Here is a 14,291-nt window from a genome sequence, read left to right as displayed (position 1 = left end):
AAATCAGATCATGTGGATGCTCTTTCAGATTTCAGTGTCTGAAAAGCTGATTGTTGTGTCTCTGACTTCCAGGCAACAGTGTTTACCTTAATAAGCATACAGATACCAACAGACAGAGACTGCTCAAATTCTTCTCTGTCCATGCAATCCATGTGTCATCACATCTCCTGTATGCAGTGTAAATACATTCTGATTAATATATCAGAAAACGTTTTCATGGAAAATGGTAAATTTATCGCTCTGGCTTCTGAAAAGGGCTTGGCCTTGTTTTGTTTATGTCCTTTCCACACATTCCTGAAGACAAGGGCCTCTTCATGAAGACTAAATTGAGAGAGGTTTCTTTGTCACATGCTTGGTGGGGTTGTTAGCAAACAGCAGAGATTTGTGTTCAGAGCTCAGAGTCAAGTCCAGTGTCTCTGTGTCCCTGACCGGGCAGCAGCCTCCCAAATGCCTCTCACGCGAGAGATGTGTACGATCCTTAAGAAAAAGATAAGGTAGGATTTTCTGGACTGTCCTGACTTTTTAAGGTCAAGTTTTGTTTTTTTTGTGTTCCTCTTTATGGTCTGTAATGTTTTTTTTGTTGTTTGTTTTTTTTTGTGAGATCAGTCAGATGTTACTGCTGAGGTTATGCAATTATTTTAGTTGATTTTAATAGACTCTTAAATTTTGTTGATTCTTCAAACAGGTTTGATTCTAGAAGAGCTGTCCAACAACTACGAGCATGTGGAGTTCTGGAGACCATCCGCATCAGTGCTGCAGGATATCCATCCAGGTAATGATCACAGGTTCACTGAATCCTCTACAGAATCTTTGACTAGTAGAGCCCAACCAATATGAATTTTTTGTGAACGATACTGATTTTAATGGGCTAAAAATTCTAATATAATTCTAATATAATTGTATATGTATGTTTTACCTTTGAAACAGTGCTTTATTGATAGACATGATGATAACAATCGTTGCACTTCTTAAACTGAAATAAATGACAGAAATTTTGTAGCACTGGCAGTGGACCCATACATAATCTTTGCAGTTTTGATTTCTGTTAATTACATTACTTTTCTTATTTGTTATTAGTTCTCTTCGTAAAAAGGTTGCTTCTTCTCATGATCAAGGTTAAGTTTAAATACTTTTAAATACTTTTTTTTGTTTGCATCACAGTGATGTAATTATACAGGGATGCCTCATATTGGGATCCCCAAAGGCACAACCATCACTGGTTTTGCCTTCTCATCAAGAGATCTCAAGACACAAGATGCCAAGGCCTAAAAAAGTCCCTAATTATGAGTGCATTATGCACAATATTTTAACCAAAATTGATCATTATTGTGCAGTTTCATCATCCAGCGAATATATTAGTCAGGCCCTAATCTGAAGTGTATATAAACCATTTTTAAATATGTTTATTTGCCAGATATGTTAGCATGTATTAGGAGTTTGTTTTGGTGTTTGGTCACAACACCAACACAATTTACATTTCTAAATACACATTGCACCTTCAGTAAACAATATTTACAATACACACAGCTTGGTCTGGTGCATAAGGATAAAAATATCAGCTGTGTGGCAGTTAGATTGTGTAGTTATTGATACACAAAGTGACACTTCATTGGATAGTCCACTGTAGACTGCTGTAGATGCTTAACTCACATTCACTTAAATTATCTTACCCTTTCAACTAATTACATTAGCATTTCTCTAATCCTAAAGGTAACATTCACTCTAACGCTAACCCTCCACCTCAACCCAAAACCTAAATTCTAGCTCTAATCTTAGTCCTAATATTAACCCTAACCTTAACACTGTTGAGAATCAGATACTAAATAGTTTGTTGACACTTTGAATGTCTGTAGATAGACTAGGACTATCAAATTAAAGAGGGACCATATCTAAATATTATTATGCAGTTTTAGCTCTAGTGCCATTGTCAGCTCACTTTAGATCAAGATCAGAGCTAGATGTCTATCTTTTTTTGGAGTTAACATGTAAGAGGGTATGGCTTTTGGCTCACTCAGACTGCACAAGCAAAGTACACAATTGCACTGAAGCATTTTATTCAGATGTTGTCGTCTTTTTTGCCTACAAAGACGAGGATATTGCTTTCCATTTTCTGTGTCTTAAAGTCATCACGGAAAGATGTTCTAGAGATGTCTGAATTAAATCAGGGATTAAAAGGACCCCAGAGTGCACTGGTTCTGTGTTTGACTTTTATTCTAAGTGCATTTGTGCTCCTAGGCGACACTCAGGGAAGCAAAATTCAGATGTCTAGTAACTTGGCAGCCAGAACAGAACATATCTCTCCAGGTCTCCTTGCCATATGAATAGAAGTAGTTATATAAAACAGGTTGTAAGCACAAAAACATAATTCACAGGGCTAAGAAATTTTAAGTGCGTGAAATCACTAGGCAACAAGTGTATAATCAAGAAGTACAAAATATATATTCTTATTATCCTTGTTAATTCTGTCCGTCTGGTTAAAAAATAAGCTAATTTTAGAGTTTCAGTGTAGAGGAATGGGTACAGCAACTTATATGACAGTTCTATTATGTTTTAGAACTGTATTACTACCATATGGTGTCTCATCATGTAAAATCAGAAGAACATTTAAGACATTTATATCGTGTATCAGCATGGGATTAAAAAGCTGTTCAGCTAAATGTTACTGTTGTTGGTTGAGTTGCAGTGAGTCATGTGCTCACAAAGCATTTAGAACATTAATCCACACTACTGGAGTTGACAAAAATAAACGTCAGTATGACATACAGTATATCAGTAATGTATTACTGTTTAACTAAACAACATTTTACACCCTGGTGTCTAATAATGTAAATAATGTATGATTTCAGGTGGACATACTCAGATTTCTACAACAGATATCGGGTGCTCATGAAGAAGAAAGACACGACTATTGGTGATAAGAAGCAAGTCTGCAGAAATCTGCTGGAGTCCTTGATCAAGGTAACAGTTCAAGTCCTATATTATTACAGTGTACACAGCTGATAAAATGGTATAAAATAAATGTAGCCACAAGGCTTTGGCACACAGCTGTAAATATTCAAATATTTTTGTGCATTCTTCTTAAGTTTGAGTGTATGCAGGATGCAGTAATTTGTCACTTTCAAGGCTGATTGCACAGTTACTCCCTGATCCTGTAATACACGTCACAGGTTCGTGCTGTTCAGAGCGATGAAAAATGCTAGATAAATTGCTGCCTAATTTTTTTGGTGCTACTTAGCCTTTGGCATTTTGAAAATATCGTTTTTCATCTCTATCATCTCAATAAATTTCAATTTGTGAACTTAGCCGCACCCTTCTCCAGAATGTTGGCTCTAATGGCTTTAGCCTTCTTAGCTCAGCATTTCCGTACTCCCTGTACTCCCCGCTCTCCTAAAGCTGCCGCGCAGGCCTGATGAGGGCCTGATGAAAAACTGTGTAATCAGCATCAGTCTCTCCAGGCTATGGTAATATGGGGATGCAGGAGTGGATGTTATTAAGCTCGGATATGGATGTGTGTTCACTCGTCTAATAGATTTGGTTAATTTGTTTTATTAGCTTTGCATAGGGGAGCTGTAATAGAATTTTACTGTATATAAAGCTGTCAAAATGAGAGAGAAACTCATATTCCACATAAAATATATGACCCATTTAAAGCTGCTTTTGTGCTGTTAAATTAATGATTATTGCTTAATCATCCAATTGAGCATGACGCACTCTCCACTTCATCTTTCTCCTAGGATCCAGACAAGTTCCAGTTTGGAAAGACTAAGATCTTCTTCAGAGCAGGCCAGGTAGCATACCTGGAGAAGCTCAGGGCAGACAAGTTCCGCTTTGCATGCATTAAGATCCAAAAAACTGTGCGGGGATGGCTGCAGAGGACACGTTACCTCAAGATCCGCAAGTCTGCCATCACACTACAGAGATACGGACGCGGCTACTTGGCACGCAGGTAAATTTGAATTAGATAGCACCTACTTTGCATTGATTTACTGTAGTCACTTAACTGAGCCCTTTCGCTCTGTTCTGTTTAGCGTCACCTCATTCTCTTTCTTTTTCTCTCTCTCTTTCTCCTTCTCTTTCTCAGGTATGCCGAGTACTTGCGACTCACCAGAGCAGCACTTATCTGTCAGAAGCAGTACCGGATGGTGCGGGTACGGCGTGCGTATCTGACTGTTCGTCAGGCTGTCATCACTATCCAGGCCTTCACCCGGGGCATGTTCACACGAAGGCTATACCAGGAGGTACCATACTACACTGCACTGTACACCTCTAGCACTGTTTCGTTCTTTTTATTTCTTGCTTTCTTACATGATTACTTTCCATTACATGACTTTTTGCTTATTTTTTTTGTTTGTTTATTTCCTTTATTTCTTGCATGCTTACTTTCTTTTTGTTGTCATATTGTTTATTTCCTTTCTTTTCTTGCTTTCTTTTCTTTCTTTTCTATCTTTGTCTTTCTTTCTTGCCTGCTTGCCTGCTTCCTTCCTTTCATTCCTTCTTTCTTGCATCCTTGCTTTGTTTTGGTTGTCTTATTGCTTATTTCCTCTTTCTGTCTTTCTTTCTTTCTTTTTCATGTTCCTTCTTTCTTTTTCTGTCTTTCTTTCTTTCTTTCTTTCTTTCTTTCTTTTCTTTTGCTCTGTTTTTTCCCTGTCCCTCTTACTCTACTCCTCTCTGATCTCCCCCTCCCCCCTCACCAGCTGTGCTCTGAGCAGTTTAGAAGAAGCAGTTGGAAACAACATGCTTTGCATTTAGAGTTTTCAGCAGAATGTTGCATAACACCAACCTGCTTTGGCACATGAGAATTTAGTTTGTAGTGTCACTTTGTGTGGAGTTCTTTTCACTCTGGTGTAGAAATTCTGAAAAGCAAATTTCCTTTTTTTTCTCTCAATCCATTCAGTTCCTTCTCCACCACAAAGCAATTATCATCCAGAGAACAGTACGTGGATGGCTGGAGAGAAAGAAGTTCCTCCGTGCCCGGAATGCTGCAATTGTCATCCAGTGTGCCTACCGCCGTGTCCTCGCCAAGCGGCAGTTCAAACAGCTTAAAATCGAGGCTCGCTCAGCCGAGCGCTTAAAGAAACTCAACATTGGCATGGAGAACAAGATTGTCCAGCTTCAGAGAAAGATGGATGATCAGGTACAGGAGGCCTGTGGTAATACACCACATAATACACCACAATTAATTGCAGAATTATCTAATCTAATTTATTACACACAGTCACATCCTTCGTTCATGTAACAGTAGTGTTAACTATAAGCCTCCCCCAGTGATAAAGCTAAAGCAATTGTTCCACCAAAAACCTAATTTACACAGTCATCTCTTTACCAACTCCCAAATATAGCTGATCATCTAAGACATGTTTAGTGTTCAAAATTTGTTTCTTTAGTTTTGCACAAGGTTTAGCCAACAGATTCTCATTAAAACTGTGTGCTTAAATCATGACACATTAGCCTCAAAACATATTGAAGTGTTCTCAGTTACGCTTGCTTATGTGGTTTCTGACAAACTTTTATCTGTACAAATAGATAACATTGTCAGAAACCACACAAAGCAAGTTCATCATTACAGCAGTAGTACCCAAGCAATTTTTAGATTTTGCATGTCTTACACATCACATGTACATATACATGTGAAACTGACCAATGCTCTTTGTTTTTCTTTGTTACTCTTGTTACAATCAATCAACAAATCAGTCAACCAGTAGAACATTGAGTGTTTAGTAAGCAAAATACAATGATGATACTGGCAATATCATAATATCACTAACTTTAGCACTTGAGGAAACCTTCAGCAAACTACACTGGACAGTGCTTAAAGGAAAACTATGGATAAATCAACAAGCAGGCGACTTAACAAAAGCAACAGCACAGTGGAAAAACTATTTCCCCTCGTAATAAGGTGTAACATAGCAGCTTGACAGTGAGAGGCTATAATTGCAGAACAGTTGGAACCACTGATTGTTTGTACATGATATATAGTATATAGACTCATTGGTTGAAACGTGCAGCCGCTGTTGCCCTCACTGGACGCGGTGATGAAAACTGTATCCACCTTATTTTCATGTTCACTCTTGGGAAATCACGATTTTCATGTCAGTTCATGTGAACCCAGTATTCTACATTGAATTACTGTAAGTAATAAAGCTATAGCTATAACAAAAAACGTTTTTTTAGGGTCAAATTTGAGCAAATAGGACAAACGTGATTAATCGTGCCTAATTCTTTAATCATTTGAAAGCCCTGTTCAGTAGCTAAGCCTTCATCTCTCTTGTTTATTTCCACAGACAAAAGAGTACAAGACTCAGAATGAGCAGTTGTCTGTCACCAACATTGCTTTGGGCACAGAAGTCAACAAGCTGCAAAAAGAGCTGGAGACCCTCCGCAGTCGTCAAGGAGACAACACTCAGCTGACCTCACTGCAGGAGGAGCTTGAGAAGCTGAGGGCGGCACTTCAGGAAGCACACGCCCAAAGGAAGAAGCTTGAAGAGGAGCACAGCAGTGAGAAGCTTGAACTGGAGCAGGTGAGGGTGTAGGCAGTCAGGCTTTTGTAAATAGAATATGAAAGTTTTCAATGTTTTTTTTTCTTATCAAAGTAGATTAAATTGATTTTGTTTTTGAATTTATATTTTCAAATACTGCTGATAAATTGATCAGAAAAAATGATCAGAGACTCAGAGTATGAATATCAACTGTATGGAGTACATTCACTGCAGTCTAAGAGACATTGGACAGTAGGCCTAGGGTACACAAGAGGTCATGCATTATGTAACTAATCTCAGTCCTTCATTGCCATTTAATCAGTTCAAGTCAGTTGCACCTAATTTAGATTGAATTGATTTTCCTGTTAATATGCCAGTTGCCTTACTATCAAGTAGAATTGATAGCGGCCTTTCTTGAAACTTTATAGATCTCATGCCTGAGCTAAATGTCTGTATTATTGAGTAAATTCTATTATCTGCCTTTTTGTCTAAGAGTTTCTTCAAGGTCATACATGTCATATATTGGGACAAGAGCAGGTTCGCAGATGATGTAGCCCACTGCCACATTAATAAAGACACTACGACTACAAGATCCGCTTTTATGAAAATCTTGTGAAAGCTCCTTATTATTAAGTAGGATCTGATAAGTTATTTTGGAATAGAGAGCTGTTAAAGACCATTTTTCTGTCCTCTTTAGAGAGTGGAGGAGCTGGAGAAGGAAAACTCAATGCTGAAGGCAGAGAAAGAGGAAATGAATCAGAGAATCCGCCACTCTCAAGGTTCTAAAGGTGAGTTTCACACTCCACTGCACCTGCATCTCAGGTCATGCACTCAGGCACTCTGTTGAGTACTCTGTGTCAGGAACTAAAGTGAATTTGAGCTTCCCAGAAGGCAGGGCTTGGTTTGTTTCACACACAAGAGGGGTCTCTGTGCAGAAGTAGGGTAAGAGGGAGGGAGGCTGACAGAAACTGCATTGGATTTCAGTGCAGGAATGTAAGATCACCTCTTTACCTTCTGTTTTTGAGCTCGGCATTGTTCTGCGCTGGTTCACATTTAAGAAGGGTACGTGAAACCAAAGGTTAGGTCTCTGTCAAATCTACCGTTAACTTTTTTAAGTGTTTTTATAGCTGAGTGTAACTTTTCCCTACTTATTTGTCTCCTGTTGGGCTTAGGGCAGAAAATGAAATTGTAACCACAAGTTTTGAATGATGATCATGTGCCTTTCACATTGGTCCCTGGATGTATTTGTTTATTTTTATACCAGTGGCAATATTGTTTGAGTGCACTTGATAAGAAAAGGAGCCTCATTCACCTATTACATTATCTAAAAGGTATTGGACTCTGGCTGCTCTTATTGAGACTCAAACCTTTAAAAGTAGATGTTGTTCCACTGAGATAAAAAGTGTCTTTGTATGCGATTAAAAAAAACTTTGCTACAAAACTATCAAATAGGACACAGAAGGTTTCGTTCACAGGGTTAGACTTGTAGCTTACGTAACATGGCTACATCATCACATGTCTTTGTCACAGACAAACGGGGAAAAACTTGAGAGGAAAATAGCTGAATTTACTTGAGCATTTCAGTTCTTCAACAGCCTCTTTTTAACTTTGGATTTATTATGCAATCCAGGTTTGTGGTGATGTGCCAGACTGTGGAAAGAAGGGGTCAAAGTTAGCTAATAAAGTTACACATTGTAATATCCTGTCATATCCTGTCATATAAACATTAAGGCAATTAGGGTTTACTAATGGCCATCAAGTAATCTTGTAAATCTAATTATGTCTTTTCATCTGTAATAAGTAGCACTTGACAGCATACTGTAGTTGTAACACAATGTTCACTTCAGAAATGGTGTAAGTGCATTATTACTAGTTCTAATAGTATAAAATGCTATGTTATTATAACAAATAAGCTTTTAATAATTCAATTCAGTTAGTCAGCACTTGAAATACATGGCTAATGTCTGTTTGGTGTGTGTAGGTCAGGAGGGCACTGTGTCTCAGAAAGAAGTCCGTCTGCAGACTGAGCTTGATGAAGAGAGGCTGCGCTATCAGAACCTCCTGAAAGAGTTTTCCAGACTGGAGCAGAGATATGACAACTTGCAAGAGGAGATTGCTTACAGCAAGGTAGCACATACTTTAGAATAAGCAGACAGACTTCAAAAAATGAAAGGAAAGAGGAGAAATGTTTATTCTGTTATATTGTTTTATCTTTGATCCTATAGTTTGCTCCAGGTCATCGGAGGAACCCCTCTAACCAGAGCAGCATAGGCTCTGAGTCACCCTTCCCCTCCATCACCATGTCTGAAGTGGGAGACACTGAAGACACCATTCAGCAGATAGAGGTATGGCTGATGTGAAGCACAAAACACTACACTCCTCACTTACACAACACATTTAGTCTAATGAATTTTAGATTTGCTACACACTTCCAGTATAAAATGCTATGCTATCATGGTCTATGATGTTGTAGCAAATCGAACTAGGCAGGTTGGAAAGCATGATAAAGACAGCTCAGTTACATAACAAAAAAACTACACCCAGACTCCCAAAAGTGTGACTTTTGTCTCTCACACACATACACACACACAGAAACCGTTATTTATTTAATTTCAGTCAAAACAGCCATTAAGTACAAGTTGAAAGCTGAAAACAAATATTTAACCTAAAATCACACAGAACCCTTAACTACTAAATATAATATAAATTTTTTCAGTATTTAGTATGTCCTACCTTTACCTTTATTACAGCTTTCTTTTTTTCTGAAGACTTGCTTTCAGTTTTCAAAGATGTTTAAGATATTTGCAGGGATGTTTTTCCACACCTCCAGCGTTCAGTCTTAGAAGTTGGTTGCATTTACTGCTTTTCATGTTCAGTTTAGACTTCTCAGTCCTATAAAGCTTTAGTCAACATCTCAGACGTCTTTAGGATAGATCTGTCTCTTCATATTTACATTTAGCATATCTAAAAAGATGTTATCTAGAAAGCTTTACAATTTTTAGATGGTCTTGCCAAGTTAATCTCAGTATTTTCCTTTGTCTCTGTAGGAGATGGGCCTGGGGAATGCAGCCATGGATCTCAGTGTGTTTATGAAGCTGCAGAAGCGAGTGCGAGAGCTGGAGCAGGAGAGAAAGAGACTTCAGACCAACCTGGAGAAGATGGAGGAGCTGAGCAAGCGCAAAGTTAGTATTCCTCGCAAACATTGTGTGAATTTCACAAATGTTAAAATATTCTGAAAGTGGGTATTGTAGTATTGTACAGGCTGAGCTGAAAATCTGTTTAGATTGGACCTAATTAATTGCATGTGTGAGTGATAGCAACACGTTACAGGAGTTGTCTTACAAATGGAACATGGAAACTGTGATGCCACAGTAGATTGTGGAAGTGTCTTTGGACTCACCTATGTTATGGCTCATGATAATAAATATTTATCATATCAGTCCATCTTGTAACACAGCAGACATCTCTTGTCTTATCACAAAAGTTCAACTTGTGTTTACAGTTTTTTTTTTTTCTTCACCTCTCTGAACTCTCAGCCGATTGATCCAAAGAGCTCCACGTCAGAGGAGGACACAAATGCAGATCTGGCCTACAACAGTCTCAAGGTTTATATATATACACACACACACACTTTGCTCTTGGTCAGACTAGCAGTCATCAGAAATATGTCTCTTCTTCTGTACATCGATTTGTGCTGCACATTGGCTGGTCTGGTGCTGCTTGCACTGCTGCCTCTTAGACTGTGGGTGAGTGGGAGGACAGCGGACCAAAGAGGTAGACCTAGAAAACTGATTTTTATCAGTATTGACATTTATTATGGCAAGTTTTAGTGATGCAGATCACGGGCATCGGCCTAGTGCTTAATTACTTTTAATACAGTTTTTACATTTAATACAATGTGTTAGACACATGACAACAATTATGCAAGGTAGAGAGCATGCACTGCACCATTGTGTTGCTATGTACTTATTTATTTATTAGCACTGGCTATATTGGAATAAAATGGAGCACAGAAAGACTACTTACTACTTTTTCAGTGTGTACTTTCAAGTACATTCAGCTTCAGTAAGTCTTAACATCTTTATTTAATATGGTGCCAGAGCTCTTAGCACTGTCATACCGATCAGCCATTCAGTTTTCGGCCAGGGGATTGACGAAGTACCACTGGAGAGTACAAGCTTGAAAATGTTAGACTCAGCTGAGAGATCAAAGTACAAGGCCAGTCACATTCAAGTCTTTTGCAGTGTGTATCATGCCTTTATGGTTGTAAGAAATTATTAGGTGATTTAAAGGCTTTGATAACATATTGAATTGAATGTGTTGAAGCTGCATGGTTACATAAGTGACTGACTCTAAGCCAGTTGTGTCTCAGTGGTGTAGTAGCTTTAGCATAACCTTTGGCAGTTTTTTTTCAGCTCTTCACATCTTAGATAATGATATGTTGTGGGCTGAGTTAGCAAAATTATAGTTTTGGGTCATTTACATTATGTGTTGCTGGAAATTACAGACATTAAACTTAATTTTTCTCTCCGTACTCTGTACCTCATCCCCTCCTCATCTCTCTTTCCCCTTCTCTCTTTCTCTCTCATTCTCTCTTTTTCTCAGCAGGTGTTCTATGTGCCTCTGCTCTATTTTACAAATTGGCAAATAGGCACTGCAGTTTGAATGTGGTGTTCAGCAGAAACTTACATAACATCCGCCTTCCTCAGCAAATGCAAATGTTTTTGAAAAGCATTTCATTGTTTATAGACCTAATTTCACAAGGCTACAGAAAAAATGTTTTACCCAGCACCTTGCCTGTTCACTTTCATTCAAATTACAAAGGCCTTCTCATAAGAGACATGCTCGTTTTTTAATGGTTATTATTGTGTGTCTCTCTCTCTCTTTCCCTCAGATTTCATTTCACTTCTGCAAAATCAGAAGTTCCTCAAGTATTATGTGCACATCTTAACACACTGCCTGTTTTCTTCCATTTCTGCAGAGGCAGGAGCTTGAGTCTGAGAACAAGAAGCTGAAGAATGATCTGAACGAACTTCGTAAGGCATTAGCTGACAGGGCCTCTGAGAGCTGCTCCTCCAATGAGCTGCAAGACAGCTACAACCTGCTGCTCAGTCAACTCAAAGCAGCGAATGAGGAGCTGGATGTACGCAAGGAGGAGGTTCTTATGCTGAAAACTCAGATTGTCAGCACCACGAAGCCAACAGAAGACACCAATCACATTGTGAGTTTAAATATTATTGAAGTGTAAATACGCCAAGAAAAGTCCTTTTGTTATAATAAAAGTCCATTTGATACACCACTTCAGAGCCTGTCTGGGTCAGCGCTTAAAGGTCTTATTTATTTTCTTCCTGCATTAGTATAGCACTATAGTTGAATCATTTTCCTCTCAAATGCATTTTTCATGTTTGGCCTTAGCTGAGCTCAGTTAAAATTAGGGGTGGGTCATACAGCAATCTTGTGGCCAGAATAATAGAAACATTTTTATCATCATCCTTGGGTTTGTGAAAGGCACTATATATAATTTATATTATATATATATATATATATTTATATAGTGCCTTTCACAAACCCAAGGATGCTTTACATTGAAGCAAAAAAATAAACTAACAAAAAAAGAATTTAGACTTGGAGGAAGTAAAATAGTGTGCAGTAAAGAGGAAGGTTTTAAGGTTTTGAGCTTTAAAGGAAGGGCAGGTAGAGCAGTCTAAGAGCCACAAGATTTAGTGAGAGTTCCACAGTTTAGGAGCAGTGGCACTGAAAGACCTGCGGCCAACTGATGAGGGTCGTGTACGTGGTACTTTAAGAAACCCAGTGCCAGAAGATCTGAGGGAGTGAGAGGGACAGCAAGGATGAAGGTCACTAAAGTATGAAAGGCTGACACCATGCAGGGCTTTGAAAGTTATCAGGAGAAGTTTGTACTTGATAGAAGAATATATTGGTATCTAGCGAAGCTGATGGAGGATGGAGCTGATGGGTGCAGAGCGCTTCGTAAAAATGAGCACTCTGGCTGCAGAGTTGTGAATTAAGCCAGTTGAGCAATTTAACAGGGAGACCATTAAAAAGGGAGCTGCAATAATCAATGTGGGAGTAGATGAAGGCATCATCTGATCTGGGTTCTTTCATTAGATATTATTTAGCTACTGCAATGATAGCTTCTCAGGATAATGGCAGCTTATTTAACACCTTATTTTATTTTAGACCTTATTTCATAGAATGATATTAGCTAACTTTAGCCAATGGTGAAGCATCTGTTACTTCATGGCAGGGGTGACCACAGTCACCGCACCATCACAGTAGCTATCATGGTGGTTACAGTTAACGAACTTCAATAAAATCTCTTTTTTCAGTTCTGTGTCCAACTGAACAGGCTTGTTAAAAGGGAACAAGAACACAAAGCAAAATCTCTGAAGCAAGTGGCCAAATGGCTCTGTGTTTTTAGTGGCCAATATGTGAAATGTTGTGGCCATGTGTACCAGGCAGTTGGCAGTACCCCTGCATTCAGCTATTTGTATAAGCCTTGATAAATCAGCCCATTGCAACAAGACTCATTTGAAGTGCACTGACCACCTCAGCCTTTCAGAGACTCGATCAGGTCAGCCAGGTCTCATATGATTTTTCAATCCATTAGCCCGCTGTCGGGAACTCCTTAATGAAAGTCCCTTATTCGGTAGCACGAGCAGCCAGGTGTGGCAGAGAGCAGTGCAGCTCTACAGGGAAGAGAGGAAAGAGCAGAGTTTCTAAAACAGTCCTCGAGTGCCTTTCGCACCACTCAATTCTCTCTGCCCTGTAAAATGGCATGTCATGTCAACTTTCATTATATTTAGTCTGCTCTTAGACGTTGGAGTGGTCTTTCTTTTTCCTTCCATGTCTAACTTTGAGTTTGTCTTCCTTTGTTTTTTGCACCCACGCTCCTCTCTATTATTTTTTTTACACTCTCTCTTGCCGATTCAGGTTAGCATCGGTGCTCTCTGTGATAGATTCAGTTAAGGTTGTCCCTCAGGGGTGTGATGGCCCGCCTTTGAGATGTGCTCTTAGTGAGCAGCTGATGTGCTCTGGTGGCAGCTGAAGCTGATGTGTTCAGTCATGAGGATTTTAAAAGGCAGGAAGATGTTAAAAGGGGCATTAATGGCAGGGTTACTCTGTCAGGGCTGAGGACATCATGCCTTGTTATCATGCTCTACTTTTACTTTCAAATATTGTATGTGTTAGCACTTGTATTTCTACTCTTTAAAGGTTTAAAGGCCATAAGTTAGTCTGTTTTTGTTTTTTTGTTTTTTTCACCGAACCATTTGTAAAGTATTTGAACAAGATTAATTTTTATAGATAAGTAATCTGTACATCTCTGCCACAAACAAAAAGGTAAACTTCGTTTGAACCAGATGACCTAAATATATAAAAATATGTACATTAACTATAAATATGATTAGAGAAACAAGCAAACAAAACACAAAGTAGAGCAACAAATATCAGCACAATAAAATTGAGCTCTATTTTATTTACGCATCTGTAGTGTTTTTGATTAATCTGTACATAAAAAGGTCAAAAAATAACTGTTTTCAATTTATTTGAGAGGAAAATGGACTTCTTTCATTGTTTTCATTAGCTGTAAAACTAACCCCACTATGTGGAGGATGTAATTTAGCCTGGCTAGCGCTCACTGTGAGTTTTTACATGCTTCAAAATTGTGCAATATTACAGCAATATCAAGGTCAATCCCAAAAAACATCTGATTAATTGCTGTGAAAATGTACAGATTATACTGATATCGGAATTTGAGAAAGTGACCTTCATAACTACATTGAATGTCTGTTATAT

The 14,291-nt window shown here is 38.5% G+C and overlaps 1 protein-coding gene across 1 annotated transcript in view; it reads left to right on the top strand.

Annotated features, from left to right (window-relative positions):
- myo5b (myosin VB) overlaps window positions 1–14,291 on the top strand; it is a 68,752-nt gene that overhangs the window by 45,162 nt on the left and 9,299 nt on the right. Inside the window, 12 exon segments of the mRNA XM_036587638.1 lie at window positions 686–772; window positions 2,847–2,958; window positions 3,735–3,946; window positions 4,082–4,238; window positions 4,895–5,134; window positions 6,282–6,518; window positions 7,174–7,264; window positions 8,458–8,603; window positions 8,702–8,821; window positions 9,524–9,658; window positions 10,013–10,081; window positions 11,458–11,697. Of these exon segments, the coding sequence (XP_036443531.1) occupies window positions 686–772; window positions 2,847–2,958; window positions 3,735–3,946; window positions 4,082–4,238; window positions 4,895–5,134; window positions 6,282–6,518; window positions 7,174–7,264; window positions 8,458–8,603; window positions 8,702–8,821; window positions 9,524–9,658; window positions 10,013–10,081; window positions 11,458–11,697 (1,846 nt within the window).

This window comes from Colossoma macropomum, unplaced genomic scaffold (genome assembly GCF_904425465.1).
Source record: "Colossoma macropomum unplaced genomic scaffold, Colossoma_macropomum, whole genome shotgun sequence".
In the NCBI taxonomy this organism is placed as follows: domain Eukaryota; kingdom Metazoa; phylum Chordata; class Actinopteri; order Characiformes; family Serrasalmidae; genus Colossoma; species Colossoma macropomum.
This window is presented reverse-complemented; position numbering and strand designations above follow the sequence as displayed.